The 27,839-nt window shown below is 42.7% G+C and overlaps 1 protein-coding gene across 6 annotated transcripts; it reads right to left on the bottom strand.

The window, feature by feature from the left end:
* TSC1 (TSC complex subunit 1) lies at positions 1 to 26,612 on the bottom strand. Of its 6 annotated transcripts, none has more exons than XM_030961353.1 (23): positions 26,594 to 26,612; positions 19,356 to 19,418; positions 18,139 to 18,314; positions 17,180 to 17,283; positions 16,416 to 16,568; positions 14,624 to 14,768; positions 13,446 to 13,600; positions 13,074 to 13,147; positions 11,483 to 11,661; positions 10,941 to 11,050; positions 10,600 to 10,723; positions 10,119 to 10,234; positions 9,818 to 9,890; positions 8,407 to 8,505; positions 7,747 to 8,314; positions 7,482 to 7,525; positions 6,788 to 6,954; positions 5,738 to 5,920; positions 5,277 to 5,387; positions 4,661 to 4,783; positions 3,517 to 3,704; positions 3,253 to 3,414; positions 1 to 2,978 (listed from the first exon to the last, which is right to left on the bottom strand). In XM_030961353.1, the coding sequence occupies exons 3-23, from the start codon at positions 18,242 to 18,244 to the stop codon at positions 2,498 to 2,500; spliced, it is 3,465 nt and encodes a 1,154-aa protein (XP_030817213.1). In that variant the 5' UTR covers positions 18,245 to 18,314; positions 19,356 to 19,418; positions 26,594 to 26,612; the 3' UTR covers positions 1 to 2,497. The 6 variants fall into 6 exon arrangements, with proteins under 6 accessions (XP_030817213.1, XP_030817212.1, XP_030817214.1 ...); XM_030961352.1 differs by lacking the exon at positions 26,594 to 26,612 and adding an exon at positions 26,430 to 26,551; XM_030961354.1 differs by lacking the exon at positions 26,594 to 26,612 and adding an exon at positions 26,430 to 26,551 and having other exon boundaries at positions 1 to 2,975.
* Between the last annotated feature and the right edge of the window lie 1,227 nt (positions 26,613 to 27,839).

Below are 27,839 nucleotides of genomic sequence, written 5' to 3'. Positions count from 1 at the left end.
TAGTGCAAAACAATACATTTTATTTGTTCACAGTTAAACACAAGCAACTGCCTTGACATTTTAGAACATTCTAATAAGGACAGCAAAACCTCCTTTTGGTTTAAGTTCTCTTTAGCTTACGATTGTACCATTTCCTCGTATTTCATATTTATGGCATTTAATGTGGATTGTTTAACATGCTTACAAAGAGCGAGGCAGGGAACAGATTAACTTGACAAAGACAGCAATTTTAGATTTAACTAAAAGCAGTCAGTTAAAAAAATCTGTTTCCACTTCACTGATGGGACCCCTTCAAACAAACTGCAAGTTAACTACATACAGCAGATCCATAATTTTTAGACTTAGGAAAGAAAATTGCAAAATTTGTTCCTCCATAATCTTTGTGGTCCATAAACAAACCTAAAGTGGTTTCCTTTACTATCCTGGTGCTAAAATCCTGTTTAAAAGAAGAAAAAAAGCCACCTTACCAAAGAGCTTGCGTTGCTGCCAGGGCATTTTTGTGACTGACACAAAACCTGCCTCTCCTGGGAACGCCAGACCTGGGCTTGGCAGAGCACGATGGGCAGGAGCTCCTCCAACATTCCCAGCTGAGCTGGCCCATCAGGCCCTTTGTGTGCAAACCATTCACCCCCCAGGCTGGGATCCAGTGGGAGAGGGGCAGGAAAGCTCCAAATCTCACCGAAACACGCGCTACCACGTTTGCTACCACTACGTCTGAGAAAGCCTAAAGACAAAACCAGGCTGCCACTTACAACCAACTCTCTACTCTCTACTCCATGCAGAGTCAGCTTTGACACAACCACTGAAGTTCACCTCTACTCTCAGAGTTTGGACTGACCAACTGAAAGGACACGGAGAATAATTTAAGACAGGCAGAAATGTATTCAGACCTTGGAGTTACGGAGGAGGCGGGAATGGGAGGACGAGTCCTGTCAGCAATGAGCTGAGCTGCCCTGACAGCCTCGTTCCCAGCTGGGCTAAGAAGGGATTTGAGCTACAAATGCAAGTGTGCTTGGACTTGATTTCTGTGTGAGGTGGTTCTTAAACAGCAGCTGCCACCCACAGAATGTTTAGGAGAAGAGGCCACGAGTGATGCAGGGGAATTGTGAAGCCGGAACCGTCTGAGTACACCTGGACCCAGCCACGTGGGACATTTAAAACAAGCACTGCCTTCCTAACAGCAGGCCCTGCTCTGTCATGAAGGAGATTGAGTCTGACCACTGACAAGCTCTGATCCCACAATCCTCCTTCACAGAAGGCTCATAATTGACTTAAAACATGATTAACACCAAAAGGCTTCACACCAGGATTCTGATTTCAGTGTGAGCAGGATTCCTCCTCAGCCTTGTCACCTAAGGAAGGAGGATGAGGGTGAAGGGGAGAGACCTAGAGCCAAATTGACACCGCTGAACTCAAAAATGTGCTGCAATCTGAGTAGGAGGGCACTCAAATGAAACCATGCTCTCCAAGGCAAGCCTGAAAAGGTACTGCCAGGAAGAATGAAGCCAATTTCTTGGACTCAAAACATGGTGGTCTTGTTCAAACCAGGAACTAATGAAAGAGGGTGAAGCAGCACATTTCCCTGACTAGAGAAGCAAATCCTCCTCTGCAGATCTTCATAAGCTTGGAATTCTACCTCCATGTTGTGCATTCTCTCCCTTGAGTAAAACTTCCTCCTCTCCCACCCAACTGCTTTCCCATACAAACCAGGGTGAGGTCAATCAGGCAAACACTTCAAACATCAAGATCTGAAGCTGGTGTTTTAACAAGTCTTCAGCATTTACAGTCTCTTCTGCCTTACAAGCTCCAGTTCCTTTTTGTCTGTTCAAATGTAACTTCCCAGGAAATGTTAAGGACAATATAAACAATGATCATGAATTAGGGTGAATGAATCATTTTGCAGAGGTACAATGTTCTTTAAACATTTGGGTATTCAATCAGACCCCAACTTAATGAAGGTTGGGCTCTGAGGGATGTGGGACAGTGGACAGGCAAAAATAGAGAATGCACTGGAAATCCTAGTGCTGCTTCTTTCCAGGATGAAAGGAACCAAAGTCACCTGGACAGGCAGCACAACCAACTGCTCTAAATGGGAAGCTTGCAAAGAAATACAAAGCATTCAGAGTAAACTCACAAATGTTAATTTGGCCTCATATTGCACTCAAGTTCATAAATGCAGCCACTCAACTGGGGATAGGGAGAAAGGGAAAAAAATACTTGCAAATGCTAACAGTTGTCCCTTCAAATTAGTACACGCTGCTAAGGATTGAATTTGAGAAAGACGCAAGAGTTAGGCTGGGCATTTTCAATTCCAGACCCAAAAATCCACTTTGCATTCATTCAGCAGCCTCCTTCCGTTCCTGGCCATCAATCCTGCTCCGCTGCATGAGCCACTGCTCAGACCAAAGAAACATAAAAGCTTTTAGTTAAACTTGCACTCACGCCTCCTGTTCTATGCCAAGAATATGAAAATAACACTGATTGACTATCTTCCTCTTTAACTGTGGTCATGATGAGTTTCATTGTAGTCCATGATATGAAGCTGTCCAACACTGCTTTCCTGGAGCTTAGGCGAGAGGTTTTCGGGGCTTGGAGAGGCCTTTGACTCCATGCTTGGATCTTTACATAGTTCAGTCTTTAGGGCATCAGACAGCCTGTTGATGCTGACCCCCTCCTCATCACACTGGCTCTCACTCTTGTTTCGAAATAATTCTCGTGCCTTCATTCCAAGGAAGCTCTTGGAGCTGGGGAGTGAACCTACAGTCAGTGGGACAGTAGTGGAGGGCTCCAGCAACATGGATGTCTCCCAGCGACTGCTCAGCCTCTGGTTCTGGGGTTTTTCTGGGGTAGAGAGCTCGCTGCTGCTGCCCCCCTTACTGCTACTGCTGCCTCGAGTGCTGGGAGGTTTGGTCTCTCCATTTCTACCCAGCGTTTCTTCACTGTGTCCTGCTGTATCTTCATTACCACAGTCCAGCCTGCTTAGGGAAAAGAGAGGACACAGTGTCAAGGAAATCACAGTAATTAAACAGTGGAGAGGGAAATGCTGGCCAGGGAAGATTACTTTGATTACTTTCCCTTTCTGCCTCTGGGTATGTACTTCAACAGGTTTCCTTTCACACTTCTGGGGGCAAAGCAGGAGAGACGGGGGGTAACCAGATGTGTCACACACTCAGCTTTGCATATCCACTGTTTTTAAGTCCAAAACTGAATAATCCCACATAGGTCCTGCAAATTTCACACCACCACCCTCACCTTTCTTCTGCTGCTTCAGCTGCTTCTGTTTTATCATCTTCAAGTTTTTTCAGTAGACTGCTCTTCTCCAGCCGCCCAAATAGATCCAAGATCTCCAGCTCAAATGCCTGGGTGATTTTTTTCTGAGCCTTATACCTGCTTTCTACTGCCTGCAGCTGACCCCTGAGCAAAGAGAGAAACCAGAATGTCCAAAATCTCCAGATTCTGCCTCAGCTGTGACAGTTTGTCAAAGCACAGCTAAAATGTTACATAGGAAGCCCCTACCTTGCTTGGATCTTAACATCTTCCAGGTATTTCTTTTGCTCCAGGAAGAGGTGGTCCTTTTTTGCAAGCTGAGATTCCAGTTCAGCTATCCTTTTCTGGGAAGCATCGAGCCTTTGGCTTTGCTGCTGAACACACAACTTTGCTTTCTCCAGTTCTTTCCGAAAAGCAGCGTGCAACATTTCAACCTCCTCGAAGCAAACAACACAATGGTAAAGTCTAATTTGATCCTGTGTTATTTTTATTGGTGTTTAGACATGTTTCTGATGTTATAAATAGGCACATCTTAAAGCAAGCCAGAATAAAAGCAGCATTTCTAAAAACAGATATAGAAAACCAGCCCTGCTGAAGATGTACACTGTTAAAATAACTACACATCACTGTAATTTATTAGCACATTAATGCTCCTTATGAAAACCTCTTTCCATCAAAGCAACTCTTGCCAGCTCTGCACTGGATTAGAGTAGACAAACTCTATTTTAAATCCATTTTCCAACAGGACCTTCATTAAATACCAGTAGAAGACTTTTTTTCAGTGTACTATTCACCTTCTTTAATTATGTGCTCTCACGCAGGAACAGTTATATTGTTGTGTAATTTACTTGCTTCTAATTAAAAAAAGGTGTCTTTGAAGTCAGGAAGTAAAACCATATGAACCACAGAAGTTTCAGTGAAGTTACTGTTAACTTTTAATAAGAAAATGACTGAGTGGGAAGGCTGAGATGCTCATTTTGAAGTAACACCTCAAAAAACCCGTAAAATCCTTGTTAAGATCTTTCCACAAATTCTGGCACTACTACCCTGCATTATTTTACCAACAATCTGCTGTCAGTTACATTTGAGAACAGTAAAGTCTTGGCTTTTGGAAAAGAAATTGCTAGAATTTACATCACTTGGCTAAAACAGATCCCAGGTGTACCCCAACAACTCCTCCTTAGCTTTCAGAAGGGGCACTGATGATATTCCTCAAACCCACAGGGCACAAAACATCTGAACAGAAGATCAAACATACAATCAAATCCCTAAAAATCCATTTCAGAACAATGAGTCTCTTAAGTTACAAAGCCCTTCCTTCTGAACTCAGGGCTGGGAACTGCTGGATGATGACCTCAAGGGAAGTCTCCCCAAAAGTCCTCTGCACTGGTACCTTTGTAGTGTCTGTGTGCTTGTGCTGCAGCTGCTCCAGGTACAGCTCATTGACCTCCCCAAGAACCAGCAGCTGCCTGTTCAAGAACTCCATCTGCTGTTGCACTGATTCACTGTTGGAAAGCTGTGAAGGGAAATGGAACAGAATCCAACATTGGGATGAACAGTTCATGAGAGTCACAGCTGACAGGCACTCTGTTCACAGGGTATTTTTGTGAAGAAGGGAAACAAAGGTTAAAATCCAATGCTTCACAGGTAGTTAAGTGTTAAATTGTTTTTATAAAGAACTTTTCATTCCATTTAATTTATGATATAAACAATATCTCTCAGCTGGCAAGATTTAGCAGAGCTTTAATACAAATTCATAATGCTCAATCTGCAAATTCCTGCTGTGGAAAAAGCCAAAATAAGAAGCTTCAAAAGCCCTTTAACTAGAGTTTAGAGTTTCTTCACCAAAATTTTTCTGTGTTGTTTTTGTGCAATTAAATATCAGACTCTATGGAGCTCAGCACAGGCTTCTTTCAGATCAAGAAAGAAAAAGCACCTGATGAAAACTATCAGATAAAAAAATAATCAGAAAGACACAAAGGGACCCTGGGAACACTGACTTTTCTTACCTTTTGAGAAACTTGGCTAAGCAGCAATTCAGTGTGACACACCTTGTTGTTTGCCTTCTTTAACTCTAACCTCAGATCTGCTATCATGTTCCTGCAGTCTTCCAGCTTGGTCTGTTCAAGTGACAAAAAAATTACTCAGGGTTCTGAAACTTCACTAAGGACAGCAAGGGCACAGAGCTGTGAGGCTGTAAACCCCCACCACTGGAAATCAAGTTATACTGACCCTCCAAACCAGCTAAGAACCTGCCTTTTCCTATTTCCAAGTTGAAGACAGGACAAAACAGAACTATAAAAGGACAGTATTAAGTTAAGCATTTTCAATTATGCACTGTCTTATTCTGAATCAGGATTATAGCTCTAATAAAAATGTGCAGGTTTCTCTCAGGTATTTCATGCCTTGTTACAAAGAAGGTTATTTTTAAAAGCATTAAGTAGACAACAAATTTGTTCTTGCTTCATACCTGCAATTCCTGGCTCTGGTTGTAGAATTCCTCCCGGTCGTGCTGCAGCTGTCGGATCTGGCTGTGAAGCTGAGCCACAATATTATCATGTTCCTCCTGAAACTGGTGGTACCTTGCCTGTTCTTTCTGCAGACTCAGTTTCAAGGCCTGGATCTCCTTCTCCTGCAGTTTCAGCTGATCTTTCTGTTAAGAATCCCACATGAAGCATCAGACAAGACACCTGCTTAGCAGCTAGGACATCTGTGCTCAGCCAAGCAAAGCTGTCATTACCAGCATGCAGGAAAACACTTTTCCACACATACAACATTTTATACAGAGCATTTTCTCAAGGCTCTTGGGGCTTGGCTTGGTCTTGGCTGAAAAGGAGATGAAATGGTGATAAGGGTGGACAGACTGAAAACTCACAGCCACATTCAAAGCATGAATGAGCAACAGTCTATTTTTCCACTGCCTCTCATGCTTTCAACAGGGACTTGGGCCTCACTGCTGAAGCAACAGTATCTTCCAAAACCTACTTGGAGTTTATTTTTGGCTCTTGTAGTTAATTATCAGAAGGTGAAACTGTTGATGGAATTAGCTACAACATGAAAATACATTATGAAACACACCTAAATCTGTACTTAGACATCCTTCAGTGCACTTATATCTTCAAATTCTATCACAGTGAACAATTCTGGAAAACAACACTTGAGTTTCCAAAGCTTTTGCTATTAGTCCTCATCTGAGGAGCAAAAGGACAATGCTTTATCAAATATGCAGTAAGGTGTTTAGGCATTGAACAACCACTCCATTAACAGGGAAGCTGGCAGTTCTGGCAGAGGTCAAGCAGGAAGGATTCAGGTGCCTGCAGTCAACTACAAACTACTGACATTAATAATGACAGCACACTGAACTCATGCACGAGTCACTCCACAAACACCAACTTCAATAAAGCGACAAATGAGGCTTCTTTGTTAATTGAGTGGTACCAACAGACACCAGCCAGGCCAATTAACACTTTTAGCAGCACCAATGTGTCTCAGCCACTGGTGGAGCTGTGTCCCTGCTCACCATGGCAGCGTTGTGCTCCTCCAGGGCCGTGGCTTTGATGACTTTGCGCAGGAGCCGGCGGTTGCGCAGCGCGTGCTGCTGCCTCTTGAAGCGCTCGTACAGCAGCTGGTTGTGCAGCAGAAGCAGCTGGTTCCTCAGGGTGTGAATCTCATCTGAGGGGGGAGAACCTGCAGTGGGACACAGAAGAGGTTACTGAGCTGCACTCTCTGCTTTATTTGATCTCCAACATAAAAATCATAAACGTTTTTCCCAAAGCAATGGATATATGCCTCAAACGGATTGCTCCTTTGATTAAGGAAAAGAAACCAAGCTAACCATCACCACAAAAGCCTCAGAGCACAAAACTAAGACACAGACACATAAATAAGCAAGAAAAACCATCAGTTTTAGATTGAATGAGCAGTGAGAAGATGCAAGGATTTGTCAGATGATCAGCAAGCACTCTGAGGCTTTACAGGGTTGAAATGGTCAAAAGCAAGAAGTGTCTAGAATTTTGCACTTTCCAAAGACGAAAAAAGCAGCTCATCTCTCTGGAACACAGCTATTTGCTAAGCAGATAAATCATAACTTAGTGGAGGGCATCATCTTTCTGCAGCATTAGTTAAAAACCCACAAGCAAAAAGTATGCAGGTCACTGTTTAAGCAAGTCTAATAATAGAGGAACAGATTGCCAAAACATGAGAAATTTCCTCACCTCCAAAGTGAGTCCAGTCAGCAGATTTGCTTGGCAGAGACAATCTGAAAAAAGAAAATGCAGCATTAACAGGTAAGTTTAAGCAAAAAAATGGAATGTTCACCTTAAAAGAGCTTTTAGCCTGGTAAAAGTACAATTAAGGTCAGTTGGTATAAAAAGATTAGGGAGGAACTGTGCAGCTGCTTTTTTGGCACAGCTTAAAATTAAGCCAGCACAATAAAAGAGTAACAATAAAGTCTGCAAAGTAAGATTTTCAGTCACCTACTTGTTCAGCTCCTTAGTGTGTGCATCTGCTCCTTGCTGAATCAGCCTGTCCAGCACTTCCACGGGAGAAGTCGAGGACATACAGTCTTCATCCTGGGTTCCCTTGGCTTTCTTTAGTAGCTCCTCAGTCTTCTTGCCAACAAAGAGGTAGGCAGTCTTTGGTAATGCAACCTCAAAGAGGTGCTCATAGAGGGGAGGCTGCCCACTCCCAAACACCACTCTCCTTTGTGCTGGTACTTTACAAGGGCTGGGAGTGAGAATACTCGGCTCCCCAGAGCTTCCTTCCCTGTTCCCAGCAGGGCTTTCCCCTGGGCCTCCACAGGGCTTGTCTATGGGAGTAAACGTTTGTTTGGGTGTTTCCCGTGCACCCTCAGGCCCAGGCTTGTCCAGAGATGTTAAAGGCTCAGAGGTCTGACTGTGTCCCTGAACACTGGAGGCTGCTGAGTGGGTCTTCTTCTGAGAGCCTGACAGACTTTCGTTTGTGCGGTAAAACGGGGAGTCAAATCCTCCTCTAGGCACCATGTGTTCAGCATCGGTGGTGATCTCGGAGATCTCTTTAGATATTGCATCTGAGGAGAGGGGGAGCACCATGATGCATCTGGTATTTCAACAGGACAAGCATTTCCTTAGCTAAGATGTAGGTAAGGAGGGCAGACATTACCTTCCTCTCTGTCCTTCTCAGCGCTATCTTCAAACGACAACCCGCCTAAAAACTCTGGAAGATCACTTAAGGTTACTGAACTTTTACTACTGGGGATGTCTGGGAAAAAAAAAAAAAAGAAAACAAAAAGTTAGTTGTACAGGTGCTGTTTTCTCCAGCCTTAACACAGCACAAAACACAAGTCTTACTGCTGCAAGGTCCTCAGAATAAAAGCTTGTCCCTCCTTCAGACGCTTCCTCAGAGGAGGAAGGTATCTAACCCCTGTTCCATTCCACACAGAAAACAGTTCAGAGATCAGTCACAGGTCAGTCCTGATCCCAAAATGTAATTTTGTAAACGTAACAATTGCTATTGCACAGCCTCTGCAAGGAAGGATGTGATGTTTGCAATTTAACCCATTAAATAAATAAAATAGGGTGGCTCATGTGCACTGTGACTGCTCCACTTCCACATTAGCATTAACCTCCCCTTTAGCTTCTGAGCTGGCTCCACAAGCACACAGCACCTGCCTGAAAAAAGGAAGTTTAGCAATCTGATGTAATACAAACTTGCCAATATGTGGCCACTGATCAAAACTGAGACAGCAGCTGTGGGATACACACTGCAGCATAGAAATGTCATGCTCAGCTCAGTCACAGATCAGGAACTCAGTGAAAAACTTTGCTTGTTCATAACTTGGAATTCAGAATATTCAGATTCCAGTGGTACTACACAACTACACTACAGAAAACCAGCTTTAAATTTCACTATCACCTCCACTTTGAAGATGGTTAAGATTCACAGCACAGAAGTCTCAAATACAGTTCCAAAATCCCTTTCTACAGCTGTCACAGTGGTAGATGACAGAATGGAATCTACATTTATCTATTAAAAGTTGAGTTCCTCAACATACTGATTTCAGTATTCCATGAGATTTTAAAACAGGTTCAAGTACAGTAATATAATTGTAGATAGAAAACAAAGTTTTTCCAGAGGCCTTTAAGAGGAAGCATCATATCTATCCTTATGTGCAGCTTTATAGTTTGATCCAGACATGTGACAGATAACTTGCTGAAGCAAAATTTAATACAGAACTTGCTGCTTTGAATAATAATCCTCAAAAAATCAGCTTTTATAAAAATAAATATCCCTTTTCAGCCTTCAGTTTGTATTTGCATTTTTGAATATGCAGGAGAGCAAGGTAAAAAAAATCTCAAGCTATTTCTGAACATGAATGGTTAAACTGAAATCACAAGCATCACAAGAAGGTTTTAAGTTGAATCACAGGTTAAAACAGGATCCTAGAACAACAAAGAACTCAGGGGGGAAAAAGAACCTGTGGAAAAGTGTTTGGGAATTGGAACAAGTGTCAGTAAAAACTGGAGTTGTTTACAATAGGTTGTAGTAATGGGGAGAGGAAAATGGAGTTTACCCAATGATTTATCGCTGTTAATGACATTTTGCTGTCGGTGCAGTAAAGGCCTCCCAGAATCTGGTCTGTCCTCCTGGAAAACAAAAGAAACCCAGAACTCATTAATTGCCTTAGATTTCATTGGCAACTGTGCAGCTGGAAGTGGCAACAGTTGTCTACATTTAGAAGAGTTTTTGCAGTGAAATGCAAAAAATTTTTATAAGCCATCTACTCTGATTTTTCTTTCTCAGTTAAGGTCACTGCATTAAGGCAAGTCAATGAAAAAAAACCAGATCAGTTCAGCAGAAGAATTCTGTAATACCTTTTTAGGAGGTGTGGCAGCAGCTGAAGGGAGTGAAACATGCACAAAGTCATCTGAAGTGCAGGGTGGAGGAGGAGATGTGGCTGGTGTTCCCAAAGGTGTTCCTTTCCCCCCTGCTGAAAAGGAGCACAAGTTCTTTCAGCAGGCTCCCCCTTCCTCCTTTCAGCTGAACATTGTATGTGAAGAACTGTACATTTAAACACCTCATAGCATTTATTTCTTAAATCTCTTTCAACTGTTCATCAACACAGAAGTACAGTTTCCCAAAAGCTGTTTCAGATTTTGGCACTGAATTCACAAATTCCCTCTCAGTTTGCATCAGAACTGCTCTAGGTGAGGTACTCAGTTTGTAGGAATAATCACTGCAGCCTATCAACTGGCACAATGTGGCACTCCCATTTAAAAACTGCCAGTAAAATTTACAGCCAGAATTTCCAGTAAAACAAACCTTGGAGGCCTAATTCCAAACTGCAGCACGTACCAGATGTGCCAAAAGCTTTGCTGTAGGGTTGTGATGCAGACTGGGATGACTCTGATGGGACAATGCCGGGGGATGTGGGCGGCGTGGTCATACCACACACTGCAGAAGGGCTCCAGATGGTGACCTGTGCACAGAATAAAACACAGCAGAGCTCAGAAAAGGAACATGTGAAGCACCTGCATCCAGGTCTTCACTCAGGAAGTTCAATTAAATGTGAAACAAACACCAGCTTCTGAAGACTTCACAGCATAGCTCAAAAGCTCATGGATTTTTAAGACTGGCACAAGAAATTATGAAAGTGCAAAGAATGAAAACTTGCTGGGCTTCATCTTCTGCTTTACCTGCTGTGGCTCAGTTGACAGCCTCATGGACTGTGGGCTCAGAATCTGAGGTAGCTGCCCTGGCATTTGTGATAGTGTTAGTCGAGGAGTGGAATATGGGGTAGAAGTCCCTGAAAGTTAAATAAAAAAGAAAATCAAAATTCCAAAGCATCCACCACATCAAATACAAACCCATGATTCTTCTGGCTAGGACTTAAAGGCTTCTAATCAAAGCATTTCAAATCCATTCAACATACACATTTGTAGCTAGAGACTTTTCATCCAGCCCGAGAAAATATCTGTTGAATACATTATACTACAGCTTTCTCTGGTTTTTGTTGTTTTGGGATAGGGAGGACAGGAGATGAAGAGACAATGTTGAGAACATGCTGTATGTCTGCATATAAAAATATATCTATGTATTTATTTTTTAATGATAGTTTAATTTCTGGTGCCTAAGAATCAGACTTTAAGTGGGATAAATTAGTGAGATGGGTTTTTTTGCTCTAGGGTCAGTTCTTCTCCAGCAATTGGGTACTGATTAGCCATCAGGCAGGTCTTACCATAGCTGCTCTGTATGTCAATGTAAGAGCTGGCACTGGGGTCAGTTTGATGATGTTTTGAGCTTGTGCAGAGTTTCCGAGACACAGAGTAATAACCATCTTCATAGGAGGCTTCTGCAGGGTCCAGGGAGATTTTGGCACATTCTATCACAACATCATGAGTTTCTAGCCTTTTCCACCTGCAGACAGTTTTTGGATCCAAAAGAGTAAGTTAGTCAATTATTGTTAAAAACAAAAGTTCCAGGAGATAGGAGGAATTGGCTTGTAGGATGGCTCATTTGTTCCAGGCAGCTTTGCATGCTCCCAGCCAAACTGGAACAAGGCACCAGACAGAAATTGCAACCAGATGACTTGTGAGAGGGGGTCTCAAAGAGGAGACAAACAGCTTTGACACAGAGATCCATAAAGGTCTGCCATGGAGCACTCTGGAAAGGAGGAACAGCATACGAAGACTTGGTTGATCCTGAGCTTCAGCAGCTGTAGAAATCAGCTCAACTACACTCAGATGTTGGTAGTCAAAATTTAGACATGTCAGCAGTGAGGGAATCTGTATTATTTAAGCAAACACTGTCTGTAATGCCAGTTTCAGATCTGTGTTTTTCCTCCCAAGTTTGGGGAATGTTTTTTACTATTACTACCTCCTTCATTCTGAGAACTACTGCTCACTAAATTAAACATTAGATCCGCCCAATATTTCAGGGGATGGAAATTCACTGTAAAGAAGAGAAAGCCCAGAAGGCTGTCTATGAAAGGCTGGGTTGCTTTGGAAAGTAAAATACTCTCTGTCCAAAATACCAAAAGAGAAGGCTTCCACTGGAAGGTTTGTGCCAATTGTGCTGAGTGGTGCCACCCTCCCCCCTGCAAAATATTGAGACATTCAATGGGTTCCCAGTTAGGAGTGATTTCCTAGTGGCTCTGAAAAGCAGGGCAAGAGCACTACTGTGCAGCAACAAGAGTCAAATTCTCCTCTTCAGTGGCTGGGCCTGTGGAGACAAGAGAAAAGCAGCAAGTGGTGCTGCTGCAGGCAAATGAGCCTATTGCTAAAGAAAACTAATACAACTGATAATGTTAACACATACCTGTTAAAAGAACTGATCTGTTAAATGAACCAATATCTAGGTACCAAAACAAGACACACTGAAGCCATTTTAAACACTTAAATCCCATCAAATACTTCAAGAAACCCAAGGAATATGACCCAAACCTTCAGCCAATGAAGCATCTCTGGCAGTTTCACTTTATTCATTATAGGAAAACTGTTTTAAATCTTTATGAGGATGTTTGATCATTAAGTCATAAAAACAAGATAAAGTAAAATAGAAGACAGATGCCATCCCAGACACAAAATGAATTCAGAATCCCAACATCGTTGTTAATGACCTTTCACAACAGTTTCTGCTTATTCATCCAGCTGAAAGCTGGGATGAGGAAAGTCTACATGTTTACCTGGTGCACCTACAAATCTGGGTGGCAAAACACCCCCACACAAACTAATGCTGACAGAAAAGGCTTTGCTGCAACCTTCTGAAATAACCCCAGAGAAAGCTGCTCAATTTGAGCCTTTCCTAATAGCAGAGAGAACATATAATACCTTCGTGGGTCCAGTTCATGGTCCTTGGATCCAGTCACTAACTCTGGATGAATACGCACATGTTCCATCATTGGCTGTGAGGAAGAAGAAGGATTTGTTATCAGTGCAGCACCTTTGGATTGCACTAAAACACACAAAACTGATGAGCAAACTAATCCAAATAGTTCAGAAAGTTACATTTAACAGATAAGGTTAATATACATCACCACAGCTTTAAGAGTTGATCCCAACTGAGCTTTCAGTCAAATCACTCATTTTTATACTGTTTTGTCGAACAGCCCTCAGCTGAATTGACAAATTAACTGTAATTAATGGGAATATATAGCTATAAATTCCTTGCCTCAGATAACACAGAGATGAGCAGCATTTTACCTTGACTACTTCTTCAAAGGTCTCCAGGTTTTCCTTCATACTGTAGTGAGAGCGCAGAAAGGAGACAAAATTGCAAGGATACATTCCATAAAGACGATGAAAGAGAGAATAAACGCTGGCATGAAGATGGACAAGATAAATCTCTGCCACGTGACCTGGAAAAAGTAGTTAGAATCTTTTTCATTACATTGGAGAAAAGAATAAAAGTTCTAAGAATGCAAACAAAGTACTTTTAAATTTGAAATGTTAACTGGAAGAAGTCTTCTGAGGTACAAATAGTCCCTATTGAAACTGTGAAGCCTTCTCAGAAAACAAGCAACACTTAGTCATCAGCTCATAGTAAACCCAGAATTTAAGATAAGGACCATTAATTCCAACCAGTGTGCTGTCATTCTCAAAGCACAGCTTTGTTTTTATTCAAGTTAAAACCTGAAACTCCTCGAGATAGTGGGCCAGAGTAAGACTGACTGAATGATTAAAAAAGGAAACTAAGGTTTGTTTCACTTTAAAAGGTAAAAAGTAAAAGCTTGTAGCCACCAAAAGCAATCACAGCAGACAAATCTTAGTATTCACCTCAGAAGTTCCAATCCTACTTGCAATGCAGAATGGCTCTCTAAATAGCAGTTCTATGTGCTTAACACAGCATTTGTTCATTCAGCCATGAGCCACACTCACAGATACTGCTGGTGTCAGACATCAGACCCCTTACAACAAATTCAGCAAGGCCAGAGCTCTGAGAAAACCAGTTTTATCAACCTTCATGACTATTGATAGCTGCACATTAAACTCTTATATATGTTGCTTCTTTCCTCCCACCCCCATTTGTATCTGGGAATATCAAATTCCCCGAAATCTGCCTGAAACATCGGCATTTTCCCTTCTCTCTCCATTAAGATCAATCTCTGCTTTTCACTGTCATCAGGGCAGTACTTTGGTTCAGTGAAATTTCATGCAGTAGCAGCACCACATGGAAGGTTCTAAGAGACTTCTAAATTCTGAGCAAAGAACTCCCCCATGCTCTCAAAGAACAGAACAGCTTGTGGGCTTAACACATCATTTTCTGTGTTTAAATAATCTCAGACCACTAAGAGTGTCACAAAAGAATGTGCTCACCAACTGCACACGAGTCACAAGGATAATGCAGACCACAACTGCATGCAACAAAATTGAAATCTCACCTGGATTCTGCAAGCACCAGGCTGAGAGACGCCCAAAGATACCAAAGAAATCATGAAGGTACTGTTTGCCAGACTGAGGAATCATTGGCAACATGGTTATTAGCACTAGGACACCTGTGGTGAGTACTACTACATCTGTGTCAGTCTGCAAGAAGGGAAAAAACCTGCATTAGTTAAATGTGTTGAACTTAATTTTTTCCAAGGATGAAGTGAACATTGAATCATCATCATGGAAAAAGTTCTCTATTGAAACAGTCCTTCTGAAACCTACCAGAACTTAATGATCCAAGATTATTGAGTTTTTCATAAAGAACAACTTGAAGAAAAAATAGATTTGGGATTCTTGCTCCTACTCTGCTGCTTTTCTGTAGAAATACTTGGCTTAGTTAAAAAGGGAACATCACCACAGTTCCACAGCTGAGTAAAAACAATTACTGGTATGTGAAGCATCTTATGTGCCACCTTCCTTCCTTCCCACAGCTAAACACACACAGCACTCAGAGCCTCAGAAACTCAGATCTGATCAGGGTATTCAAGGGTGTTGGCCAGTTACCCACACAGGAGTCAAAAGCTTTTCTACTAAACCTGGCTGCTGGAAATTTCCCCCAGCAGTAATTCAAACAATGACCAAACACCTTGGCTTGTCCCACAAGAAAGGGATGTGGCAGTACAAACCTCTGGCTGGATGAAACAGGAAGAGAGAATCAGATTTTAGGAAAGGACGTAGAAAATGTTCAAACTCTTTCCTTGCTTCCTCAGTTTAATGCACATTTTCCTTGATAGCTCCTCTGCTTTGTCAGCACAAGGTGCACAGAGCACTGGTCAGGCTGTGGGCAGGTGCTGCTGAGCTCTCTGGGTATCTCCCAGGAGATGGGACAGAGTTTTTAGGGATTTATCCTCCTCTGTGTGTTTACTCTCCCTCAGTCACACAAAACCTATCAGAGCACATTTCCTGTCCATCCCCACCCTCTGTCCACATCCCCAGAACTTCCACATCTCTGTCCTACTCCCAGCAGCTTTCTGACACAATTCATTCCTCCCTCAGCCACACTGCAAAGGACAACAGATCTTGTCAGGCACGTCAGGAGTTCCAGTAAGAGCAGCTGGAGCTGCTCCTTTGGCAGTTACAAATTTGTGGTGGTTTTGTTTTGAAGAGTGCTGGCACTTGACTGCATTGTGCATTTAAATGTGACTTCATGACTAATGTGGATTCCTCACTACCATAATAAATTCCATTACTGCCAATGCATTCTAGGTCTCAAAGCACTTTTCATTCCTTATTCCCTGGTACAGTGCTGTACAGTATTATACCTGATCAATCTGCAGATGAGGGAAAAAAACCACAAAGCTTGGGGGAACAGCTACCTCCTTGTAATCCAGCATGTCAGTAGCTAAGAAGGGAAAGTCTGCTAATTCCAAGGTTATTTCACCTGGGAATAGTCCACTGCATGGCCCATCTACACTGCAAGTAGAGGACACACAAATTCAAATTGCACCAGTGGGAAGTTACTGTATTTCTCATTAGGTTCACATTCAAGATATCCACCAACTTCACCAAGGGCCCTCTTGTCTTTAACCTATTTTGGAAAAGTTTTAATAAACATTCCTAACTCATAGTGACAGTAGCTTTTAGAAACAAGATTGTCAGCAATAACAGCATCAGCACAGAGTATTCAGCTGATATTAATAGCACTGTGGCTTAGCTAAATGACATCAAAACAAGAATCAAATGCCTTGCATCTGTATGCAAGTTTACATCAGGTGTTTTATAGACAGCCCTGACAGTTCTTACCTTGAGACATTTAAGTAATGAAAGCAGGAGAGGTGCTTGAGAAAGTTTGTGTTTCCAAGATGGTTGTCGTCTTATCACATGTCCCAGCAGAGAGAGGGTGGGTAAACGAGTAGCAGCTTTGCCCATATAATCATTAATTTTGTCCAGTAGATGCTGACAAAGGATTTTGCAGAGAGTGGCAGAAAAAGAAAGGTATTTATATTTAACTGCTCTATACCCTTTTTCACCAGTCTACATTCAGCAGTTTGTCAATATGGAAATTATGGGCATTTTACAAATATACAAGACCCCAGAGGAAATAGAACCCTGCAATAACTTTGAGGCTACTGGAAGACAAATGCAAACTATACAGGCCACTGCACTTTGAAATGTCTATAAGTAAATAATAAAAAAAAAAAAAAAATCTGGGCAGCAGCCAATTTGTAGTGCCATTTCCAATCCATTTAAAATCCCTACTTGCTCTCAAAATACCCAATTTGTTTTAGACTAACACATCCTAGAGCTGGAGCACTGTAAAGAGACAACTTTAATCCTCCAAACCCTTTCCTTTACAGAGGTTCTTTGCTTAAGTGGGTCAGTTTAAGCAACTCTGTAAGAAACAGAGACCTCTGAAGTTTTTTTTTTAAAGCTTAAACTACTCTTACTACAGAGATACTACATCTCAACAGCAAGGTAATTCTACACCAGAGTGGAACCCCTAGAGTTTTAATGGATGCTATTTAAAGGCTGTTAAAATCTGCCATAACAAGATTTTTTTTTTTTACCTTGTCATGAGGCTCTTGCAGAGTGGACAGAATATGCAGTGCCTGCTGAGAATTGGTTTCCAAGTAATAGTCCACCAGGTTGTTGACAAGCATAGGCCCACGGTCTGTCAGTTTGGGGACAGCAAGGAAAAAAGCCAAAAACATTCTCAATACACTAAAAATGAAGTATTTGCTACAAGGACATTGCAGAATTTTTAAGCAATTATTACACAATTTCTAAAATAATGCTTGATGTTTAGGAGACCTTTGGGAAAATGAGACCTCTCAACTACATTTCCTGGTTCCAAACCATTCAAGTGATTGCATTCAGCTCAGGGAAGGGAACCAGGTTTTTTAACAACCAACAATTCCTGTCTAATCATAAAACCTCACAGGTAGCTGAGCTGCAAGGGTGCTTTACCCAGTAAAGTGCTCAGGAGTGACTTGATGTTCTCTCCCTCCAGCAGATAGAGGAGAGCAAGTTCAGGGACAAGGACACTGGCAGTGCTCTCATGCTCTGAAAGGGCTCTGTCAGCACAAGTGATGCCTCAACAGCAGCAATCACTTTTCACAAAGTCTCAGTCTGTTGTTTTGTTTGGGAGTAGGACTTTTTTCTTTTTTTTTTTTTTTTTTAACAAAATCCCACTGGTTCCCATAATGTGGGTGACACCTAATTCCTTCTAGATACACTTGACAAAGAAAGTTCCATCAGCTCACACTTGAGGCTCTGCCTCAGGAAAAGCCAGTCATTTTGTAATAGTGTTTTAACAATTATGTAACAGACCTTCCAGGAGCCATGCCATTAAGCAAAATGGACTGAGGAGAAGCCTCAATCCTTAAAGCAATTTCAAACACAAATATCAAGAGTTTCTTTCAAGCTGCATTTGACAGTGTTTGATAGAAAAAAAAATCCCACATCATTCTACCTTTATTGATGTGAAAGCAAAACCCTTCCCAAAACTACACAAAAGGATACATACCACAAATGAGATTATCTTTGAATGCAGCTGTTATATCTTCCAGGACACCCAGAATTGGAGAATCCAGCATTGAGAGGAGCTCACCAACATTTCCTTGCTGTGCCATGATGCACGTACTGACATGAATGTGGAGGTTAAAACTTCAAGAAGTTCTTCATTGGTGTCTTTCTACCAGACTGGGAGAGAAGAGACAGCAGATGAGTGAACTTTTCCCTTTCCATAAAAAATCTCTCATCTCTCCTATTCCTTTTCCACATAAGTGCCCATTTAACACTGAGAGGATTGTGAGGGTTTCCACACCTGCAATAAAAGCTGTAAGAGTTTCCAAAAAGCCAATGAGTCATGAGTAGGGTTTTCTTCGTGTTTTTCACAAAGATATTAATATGTTTTGCAGAAGACCTCAGTATCTACACTGTCAGAGCATTTCCTTACCATATTTTTTTTTTTAATTTGCTCTCCAGGTCAGTAAACTGAAGCTAAAGTTTTGAATAAAATGCAAAAAGCTGCCTGGAATCCTTCCATTCCTGAGATCTTACAGCAACTCCTCCTCAAACCACCTTTCCAGTTCTTTGCATAAGACTAAAATCTGGAGAAAATACACACCCCTCCAGATCCTTCCCCACTCCTGTGACCAGGTCAGGAATTCACTGCCCTGGGCTCTGCATTGTTGCACTCTGAGAGATTTGGGCTTTAAGACTTTGCAGCTGTGGCCAGGCTGCAGCTGTTGGGAAACTCAAGCAGGGCTGCTGCAGCTGCTGCTCCTGGGCAGCCTGAGCAGCACAACACACTTCAACTTCACTGGTGTGATTTGTGATCACAAACTCTGCAGTGCAAAAACTGCAGAAAGTATTAAATGCAACAGTGTACAGGTAACAACTGGTCAGGTGCACAGTGCTAGGAGCAAATCTAAGCCATGTCAGGCTTTTAAAATGGATTCTTCCCATGTACCAGCACCAGAGGGGCTCAGGTGTCACACTGACCTACCTACCACCAAATGAATCAGTTTTTATTTCTTCCAGAAGAATCCTATAGCAAACCTTTCCCAGTGGAAGAACAAACCTGGCTTTAGATCACACCACATATTATCAGCAAGGGTTTCTTCTTCCCTCCCACTCCAAGCTAGAATACATTTTTCACTTCCCCCATGGAAGGCAAGACTGACACATACCAAGTTTACACACAAAATTGTTTTTTTACTGCAGTTGTGTTTACAGCACCTGTTCTGTGGATGAGCCAAGCTTCTGTCTGCAATGCTGTCAGCCACACACCTTTCATGATCACTAATAAAGAAAAAACAGAAAGAGGTTAAGAAAAGGCACAATTTATTTCTTCCTTATCACACCAGGTATACGTTCAGAACATCACTAAGTGTTTTACACAGAACAGAAGAGTTGTGCACCCCCTGCATGAGAAGTCAGCCCTCAGCTTGAAAAACACCAAATGGTGCTGCAGTTGCTCTTTCCAAAGCTGTCCACAGGTTAAGCTGTGCAATTACCTCAAACTAGATGGTTTTCACAAGACCATGGTTTTGTACTGTGACCCTTCAAAAGCTGCTAAAGTTTTATTTATGGCAGGTAGAATCTTACACAGAAAGTATTCTTCTCTATTCTGAACATACAGTAATTAATTTAAGCCTTTAAATTCTATTCAAAACATTTTTAGGCATTAGCCAAGGACCACAGAACACTGCTCTGTTTTAAATGATAATGTTGTAATTACCTATATACATATTACTTTTTTGAATATTGATGTTTAACAAAGTCACTGGACAGCAGGAGTTAACATGGCCACCAGTAAACTTTGTCATTTACAACATATCACTCTGCAGTTGCAGAACTGCCCAAGGTCACTTTTCTTAGTGCCACCAGACATCAGCTTACTTAACCTGGCACTGATTGCAATTTCAAAGGTGATAATATGGCACCACTCTCCCAACTGGCATTTCAGTAGCAACAAACTGGCTGGAGCATTGCAGGAATCACCACTGCAGAACATAAAACCCCTCACCCTCACTTTTCAATGATCATAACTGAATGGTCCAAATGAAACTCCAGGTCATGTACAAGCAGCCAGCAGAGTCTGTTCACTGAAGTGTTTAGATTTAAATGCTATTTCCTTTTTAGTCTAATGCTGGCAAAATGCTAAACCTGCATTAAAACTGGCTGGTAGTGTGAGCAAGACTTGGATAATAATAGAATAGAGACTTGGGGTGAGGGAAGTTGCTTTTTACTGAAAGCAGAATGGATCTATGCTTTTCACTAAATCAGAGCTGGCATTTGTTGTGGTTTAGGATTTTGGTTTGGGCTTTTTTGTTGGTTTTTTCCCCCTACATTGTGCAGACTCCAAAGCTTCCACTCCTTCCTCAAAGCACTTGCTGTTTAGAAGACAAACAATGCTCAGAGAGTGACACCATCCTTTCAAAAGTTTTAAAGCCACATATCCATGCAACCTAAGAAGTCAGCCTTCCACTCTGTTAATCATTTTGAGGAATCAACAGCTTTTTCCACTTCTAGTAATCATTATAATATTGAATTGACTCAATGACTGCATTTGCAATATTGTATGGGGAAGCAGCTCACTCCAAGGAAACTATTCCTTTATTTCTGAGAACACATCTTTCAAACAGGCCTTGCTGTCCCTCAATTTCTATCAGGATATAGTCTCAGCTATGGTCAAGCAACAGATTCACCAGCTTCCTAAACAACATGAATTAGTTCTTTAAAGTATTGTTAACAAAAGAGATGCATGGCCACACCCCCAGAGCAACTGCAAGCAAAACCTGTTTTAAGAATTAAAGCAGCAGAAACACAAGTCTCTGCTTTTTCACACCATAAAAACCTTTGTCAACTCTCTTCTCTTTGATTCCAATCCCATACCAGTGAAAAGAGTGATTTTTTTCTTGTTTTCCTTGAGCAATACCATTGTATTGGACCAGATCTTTGTCACAGCAGTAAAAACCTCAACAGCAATTTCACAGATTCTGATATTGCCAGAGGAAAACCTGCAACCTGGTGAAATCATAAACCACACTTTGGATGGGTTCTGGAAACCAGGCTCAACAATACCTCTGCAGACAGATGGGGAAAACCCCTGTTAAATGTTGAGTGGGTAAGAGGATTTCAAACTTTGTGCCATTGTGCCGGCACGAACAAACCCTGCCATCAGATAAGGGTGAGGCTGATAAGGGAGCTCAGCACTGATAACACCACACACGTAGGTAACGGATCATTTCCCAAGCTCCCTGACTAAAACAGATAGCTGGAGTGACCTTGTGCCAATAAATCCAATAATCCATTATTTCAACTCTTCAATCGTGCATTGGAGTTCTTTAAAGTAGAGCAGTCTTCACTCCAAAAGTATTCAAAATATGAATAGAAGTATTTCAAAGCACATGTGAAAATAGGGCAATGTTACACGCAGGTACCTCATGAGGTGAAGTTTATCTGAAGTTACACTAAACCAGTCAGTGCTGTCACTCCACTGTACACAAATGGTCACAACTTTCAAAAAGCAAATCACAGCTTTCTCAAGGTAAAGTCATTTGTCATTTTAAACTCTAAGTAAGACTGAGATGCTCCAAATCTGTGCCCAACACAAATGAACAAGCCAGGAAATTCCAGCAATAGTCTTAAATCATGTCACACTTTTTTCAGGCAAAGGCAGCTGAGTAAGTACTTTACAGGCAACAGGCTTTTAGTCAGAAAAGGCCCTGTTCTGCTCTGTGGTGTCAGTGTGATTTACGACAGTCCCACCAGGACTTTGTGATGTGATTTTCAAATCTTGCAGATAAGCACAGGCCAGGTTAAGGGGCTCCCATCACCTTGTGAAACAGCCACTGACTGTCGGGGTATTTTGTATCTGGAGTTGATACTTGTGCTGTGAACAGGACATCCCTGACACCTTTACAGTATCACAGCACCAGCAGGGCTTTCTGCTCAAATACACAGTTACAAGATGAGCCTCCCTAATGCTTCCATCCCCAGATACTGCAATCAGAAGAATTTCCACATCCCTGCAGCCATTCTTGCAACTAACAGGATTAAAACAAGTAAGTTTTCCATGTGATTTGAGTCACTGACTCTTCACTAACCTTTAAAACTAGTTTTACACAAAAGATCCAAAGTACTTGGTTAGTAAAGCATAGAAAAAGGTCTGTTTAAATACCTTTTAAAATGCAGCATTTTAGTCTCACTGGAAAATATCACACCCACAGCATTTCTTATATTCAAGAGCCTTCTTTAAGATATACTTAGTAAAAAGTATTAAAGTACCAACACAGCTTTGGAGCCATCTTACAGAAGGAAAAGGAGAAGCCAACAAGCCAAGAACCAACTCTAAATTTATTTTCTTTTCAGTAGCTAATTTAACAACACAAAACAGTTTAAGCTACAAACTCGAGACAAAGGGAGAGACTGTAGAGAGATTAATTGGAAAAGGCTAAACAGAGAAAGAGACAGCAGAGTATTCCCAAAGATTATGACTTCTGTAAGTATTTCTGTCAAGAGAAGATGTTCTTCTGTTCAGTGTATTTTTATCCCAAGCCAAATGAAAAAGCAGCTGGTAGTGCCAGTTATGCTGCTCGCAGGGGTGGGGAGGAGGGGGACACACCACAAACACACCCTCAGCCTTTGCTGCAGCAACACCCAAATTCAGACACCAGGAGCACCTATTCTGCGGGAGGGGGATCAGCAGCAGCATTTTATCTCTCCTCATTAAGCAGCAGTTAAATTTAGGGTGTGCCAGTAAATGGTTATTGCCCCCTCTGCCCCAGAGGAAAGGGGATTTCAACACCACAGGACCAGAAGCTCCAGATTTACACTTTTCCATTTGATTTCTATGGCAGGTAGGGTCAGGTCACATCCCCAGGTATTGCTCTGGCAAAAGCCATGAACGAGGACAGAAGGATTTTACAGCAATTGTGCTCAAAGAAAAATTCAGATTGACAACACAGCAGCCCTTTTCACTCACATCTCTGAAATGTTGGTCATGAAAGGATTAAGCCTAACCCCCTCCCTTTCACCACACAAAAAACTGAAGCCCATTTTATGCTTCCTAACCATGCCCAATCTTACATTTCCCTCACAGTTAAACTGAACATTGCCATTATACAAGTGACATAAGGAATGAATGAAAAGTTCCAGCAGGGAGAAAAACCACTGGTGGCATAGGAAAGCAAGCAGCTGATAATTCCCTTTTTCACCACCCAGAAATTATAACTCTAAACACTCTAAACCTCATTTCAAACTGATCACTACAACTGGCAATACAAACAAATTAATTTATTTATTCATCATTAAAGAATGAAGGTGTCTGGCTTCTTCTAACAGTAAATATTTTCCTGGTTATATTACGATCTGATACTAGATTCCAGAACTAAATTAGATCATTATTTATAGTTATAATTTGATATTATACACATTCTCCTGTACTTTTTACAGGTGCTTAACTGACGTGGGAACAGGAATATCACAAAAAAAACCCAGCAAGCCCAAACAAAGAGAGAAAATCATATTCAGCAATATTTAAGATTCTTTGGGCTCTATGCTGTGCTAATACACTACTGCTAATTGCTACTCATCACATTTCTGTCAGAGGGAAAATTGTTTAAAAACAATCCATGTCATAAAAAGCCCAAACATGGAAGGGCTGTCACTTCACCCTCTGGCAGGAGCCAGGCTAACCAGCCATGAAAGGGAGTCAGGAATTATTGCAATTCCTCACACACAACTGCATATATTAATAGCAAATAAATAAATAAGAACAAGCCCTGGCTTTCTAGAACAATTTAATTAACACTACACACAAAAAGTCAGTCCAACTATGGAATCTTTTTAACTACAAACAGGTGATCAGAGAGCTCTAATCTTGGCACTAACACAAGGACTGAGACTCCTCAATCTCTGCAGCTTTTTTTTTTTTCCCCCAGAGGAACCTTTTAAAATATTCACAGAGTTAGGCAGCAATTCAGTAAACCTTGAAACCACTGCAACCTATCTAATGTACTCATCAAGGCATTTTAACTGCTCCAAGAATTAAACCCAGCATTACACAGAACAATAGCAAATGATGTGTAACTGTAAAGTAAAAACAAAACATGAATAGTGCCCAGGAAAGTGACAGCAATTCACCACTGCAAGAACTTTACTGTGGGTCTTAACGTGCTACTCAAAGAAATGCTTCTGCTAAGAAAGGAAACATCATTACTTGTGCTCATTATGTTTATTAAACTACATGAACATGTAATACCAGACACTAAGCTGTAACCTTCTTAAATACACACCAGTCTGCAATGGCCACAAAATCTGGTGCCCTCCCCTGCTTCCACCACTGCAAAGGGCTTTCATTATTTTATTTGCCTATTATTGAAGAATCCCAGAATGGTTTGGGTTGGAAAGGACCTTAAAGCTCATCCATGCTGCCACGGGCAGGGACAATTTCCATTATCCCAGGCTGCTCCAAGCTCTGTCCAAACTGGCCTTGAGCACTGCCAGGGATCCAGGGACAGCCACAGCTTCCCTGGGCACCCTGTGCCAGGGCCTGCCCTCCCTCAAAGGGAAGGATTTCTTCCTAATAAATAAAAAGGCATCTATTCCAAAGATATATTTGTGTGTGTTTGCACCCTGCATGTGTTCCAGGCCACTCGGTTTGCACAGAGGCTGAATCACATCCCCAGCTCCTGTCAGGGCTGACAAGAAGGTGCCTGGCAGTTGGAAGAATTTCAGGAATCAGGACAAGTCAACATCCCAGCAGTCCAGCTGCAAATAGAGCCAGCATTCATTTTAAACTACAAATAGTTACTGAAGACAAATATTTGTCCAAACACCAAAACATCTGCAGTTGGCCAGTGTATCTCACATGGGAATCCATTAATAATGCCACATTTTAGTCACCATAAAGGTAACAAAGAGTTAAGGTGTCAGGATTAAACAGAGCCAGAGATAAAATCATTTTAATTAAAGCTTATCTCATGACTTATTAGATATTCTGACTGTATTTTCATGGTGTAAGTCCCTGCAATTCCCCACAAATGTAGTCCTGGGTGAACTGGGCTGCTACAAAACCAGAACAAATGAACAAATCAAAGCAAAATCCTTTACTCAGTTTTTTTACTGAGTAAAGGATTTTAAGCCCCTGATTTTATTTTAAACTTCAGTGTGGCACAGCTGTTTCTGATAAGCAGAGTACCTGATTGCTGCTCAGCAAAGACAACAGCAGGCAGATGGATTCCCAAGGTTTGCACTGATTATTAGAACTCCCAGAGTTTTCAAAGATTTACTTTCTAATTGTTCATACATGTAAATTGAAGAGGGATTTTTTTCACCTAATGGGATTACTTCAGCAGTGCTTTGATTCTGACAGATTTCCAACAACTATCCCCAGAAATTAATGTCAGGAAACTGCAGGATCAGACCACACAAAGAATGAAAACCTGTATTAGCACCCACTGGAAGGTTCTCTGGAAACAGCAGCTCTGGAAAGAGTTCTGCACACAAAATCTGATCCTGGTTTCTGGGTCATTTCCAGGGGTTTTGAATCATACATTCCTTTAAGGCACGTTCTTCCTTTCACTCATTGCCGTGTAAGAGATTCGTTAAAAAAACCCCAACCCCGAAGAGCAAGGAGAGCAGCTGTGCCTAAACTGATAAAACAACGACAGAGGCTGCATCCATAGCAAACAAAGGGTGAAAACTTCAGAACTGCAGCCTTCCAAGTTCTTTGTGATAACAGGAAGCAAAATGTTTTATTGTAGAAGTAAACAACATCCTGACTTCACATTACCTACCCAGGAGCAAGGAAATGAGAAAAGCCTTCCTCACCGAGAGGACAGACTTTAACAACTGATTTATTTAAAGCCCAACCCAGGACAAGGGAACCTCCTCAGCAAATAACCAAGGCAGGGGAAACCTGGAAATCGCTACTCAGCCTTTGCAATGGGGGTGCTGAGCCTTTTTCAATAAAAGCACAGAATTAAAAGGGGGCTTTGGCTGGTGGGGGACCCTGCGGGGGGTTGGGGGGTAGGGGCAGCACCCCGAAGCAAGTTTGTCTAGAAGGAAGGAAAGGGGACAGAAGGAGGCAGGAAAGGGGAGGCAGGAAAGGGGACGCAGGGGGAACATCACCCCCCCGCCTTCCCCATCCCCCCGACCCCTTCCCTTTCTCCTGCCGCCTCCTCCCCCAGCCCTTTCTCTCTGCTTCGCCGCTCATCTCTCTGCTCTGCCTTCTCCTCTCCGTCCCCGCGGCCGTCCCCGGTGTCGCCGCGGCGGTGGCAGCGGGGGGCGGCCCGGCGCACTCACCTCGCCCTCTCCTCCCCTCAGCTGTTTACCACTCCGGGCTCCTCCGGCCCACAGGGCGCCGCCATCTTGGCCCTGCCTCCCCCTCCCATCACAGCGCTTCGCCCCTCGGATCCCTCCGCCGCACAACCTAGTGCCGCCCCACCGCCTCGCTCTCCGCTGCCTACCCGGCTTCTCTCCCGGCCACTCCCCGCCCCGTTCCCCCCTCCCGCCTCACGGGACGTTCCCGCCGCAGGGGATGAGCGGAGGGTGAGCCTGCGGCCGCCGCGCCCCCGCTGAGTCCCGCGGCGGAGGGATCTCGGCGGGGTCAGCGCTGCGGCTGGCGGAGGTCGCGTGATGCGGGGGGCGGGGCCGCGCGCGGGCGGTAAACAAGGCCCGGCCCTGAGGGGACGCGGCGGGCGGGGGTCGTGCCGGGGAATGGGTTCGGTTCTTTTGGGGTTTTCGGCTCTCACCTTGAGCTCCTGCACGAAGTGCGGGGATGTGCTGAAATGAAATAAAAAAGCGTCTCGGAAGTGCCGCTGTGTGCGGAGCGGTGCTGGCGGAACACGGTTCTGGTGGCTCCCGGACAGCACCCCCGGGCACGCTCCCCAAATCTCATTCATTTTAATTGATGAGCGTGCAAAGCTCGTTTCCTTCTCCTGGTTTTGGATCCCTCAGGACTTAGTCATCCAAGCCGTGCACAAAGGTTCTGTCTTTGTTTTTGTTTTGTGTTTTCCCCCTAGAATGCAGCAGCCATAGGACACAAACATCCCATCCTTGCAGATAAAGGTTAATTTTTTCCTATGGAAAATACGGGCTACGAGAGAAGAAAGGAAATCACCACGGGGAAGGATCTCCAGCCTTCGGCTCGGTGTGCCACGTGCAACAGGTTTAAAACTCAACATTTCAGTCCCCAGGCTGGTGGGATCTCCGTGTTTTTCCTTCTCCAAAGAGGAGCAGCTCCACAAGGGACACACCGAGGGTGCTCGGTCTGACTCCTGAGCCTGCCTGAATTGTCCCCAGAGCCCAGCAGGAACCACAGGCATTACATTTGCAAGGTGGAAACGAGGTGAAAGGGAAAAAAAAAAAAAAACCCAACAGATTAGAGCCCCATCTGAGAGGGATCGGTTGGTTTTTAACTTCTGCAGCAGTTTTTGTGTTTCCCAGCTCTGATCCCTGCAGGACTGAGATAGTTCCTTCCTGCTGCACCTGCAATGGGTTGTCCTGCTTCATGATGAGATAAGAGTTGCTTGGAGCCAGCATATTTTTAATCTAGTCCTGCCTTGTGCCTGGCAATTAATATTTATTATGGTCTGGACAGAGTGATGGTAGTTTTTTTTTTTTTTTTTTCTTGATGTGCAGAAGACATGTTTGTTTAATCTGCCACAGAAAAGAGTGGAAATTAAGATGAGCTTCAGAAAAGAGCTGGAAGCA

Source organism: Camarhynchus parvulus, chromosome 17 (genome assembly GCF_901933205.1).
Source record: "Camarhynchus parvulus chromosome 17, STF_HiC, whole genome shotgun sequence".
Classification (NCBI taxonomy): Eukaryota; Metazoa; Chordata; class Aves; order Passeriformes; family Thraupidae; genus Camarhynchus; species Camarhynchus parvulus.
Note: the sequence above shows the minus strand (reverse complement) of the source record. Positions and strands in the feature narration are given on the sequence as shown.

Excerpts from the sequence above, each read along its gene's own strand:
- TSC1 (XM_030961353.1), bottom strand. The coding sequence starts at position 18,244 with ATGGCACAGCAAGGAAATGTTGGTGAGCTCCTCTCAATGCTGGATTCT. Across the intron at positions 6,955-7,481 it reads TGACTGGACTCACTTTGGAG|GTTCTCCCCCCTCAGATGAG; the intron begins GTGAGGAAATTT and ends GTCCCACTGCAG. Across the intron at positions 4,784-5,276 it reads TTAGCCAAGTTTCTCAAAAG|CTTTCCAACAGTGAATCAGT; the intron begins GTAAGAAAAGTC and ends TTCCCTTCACAG.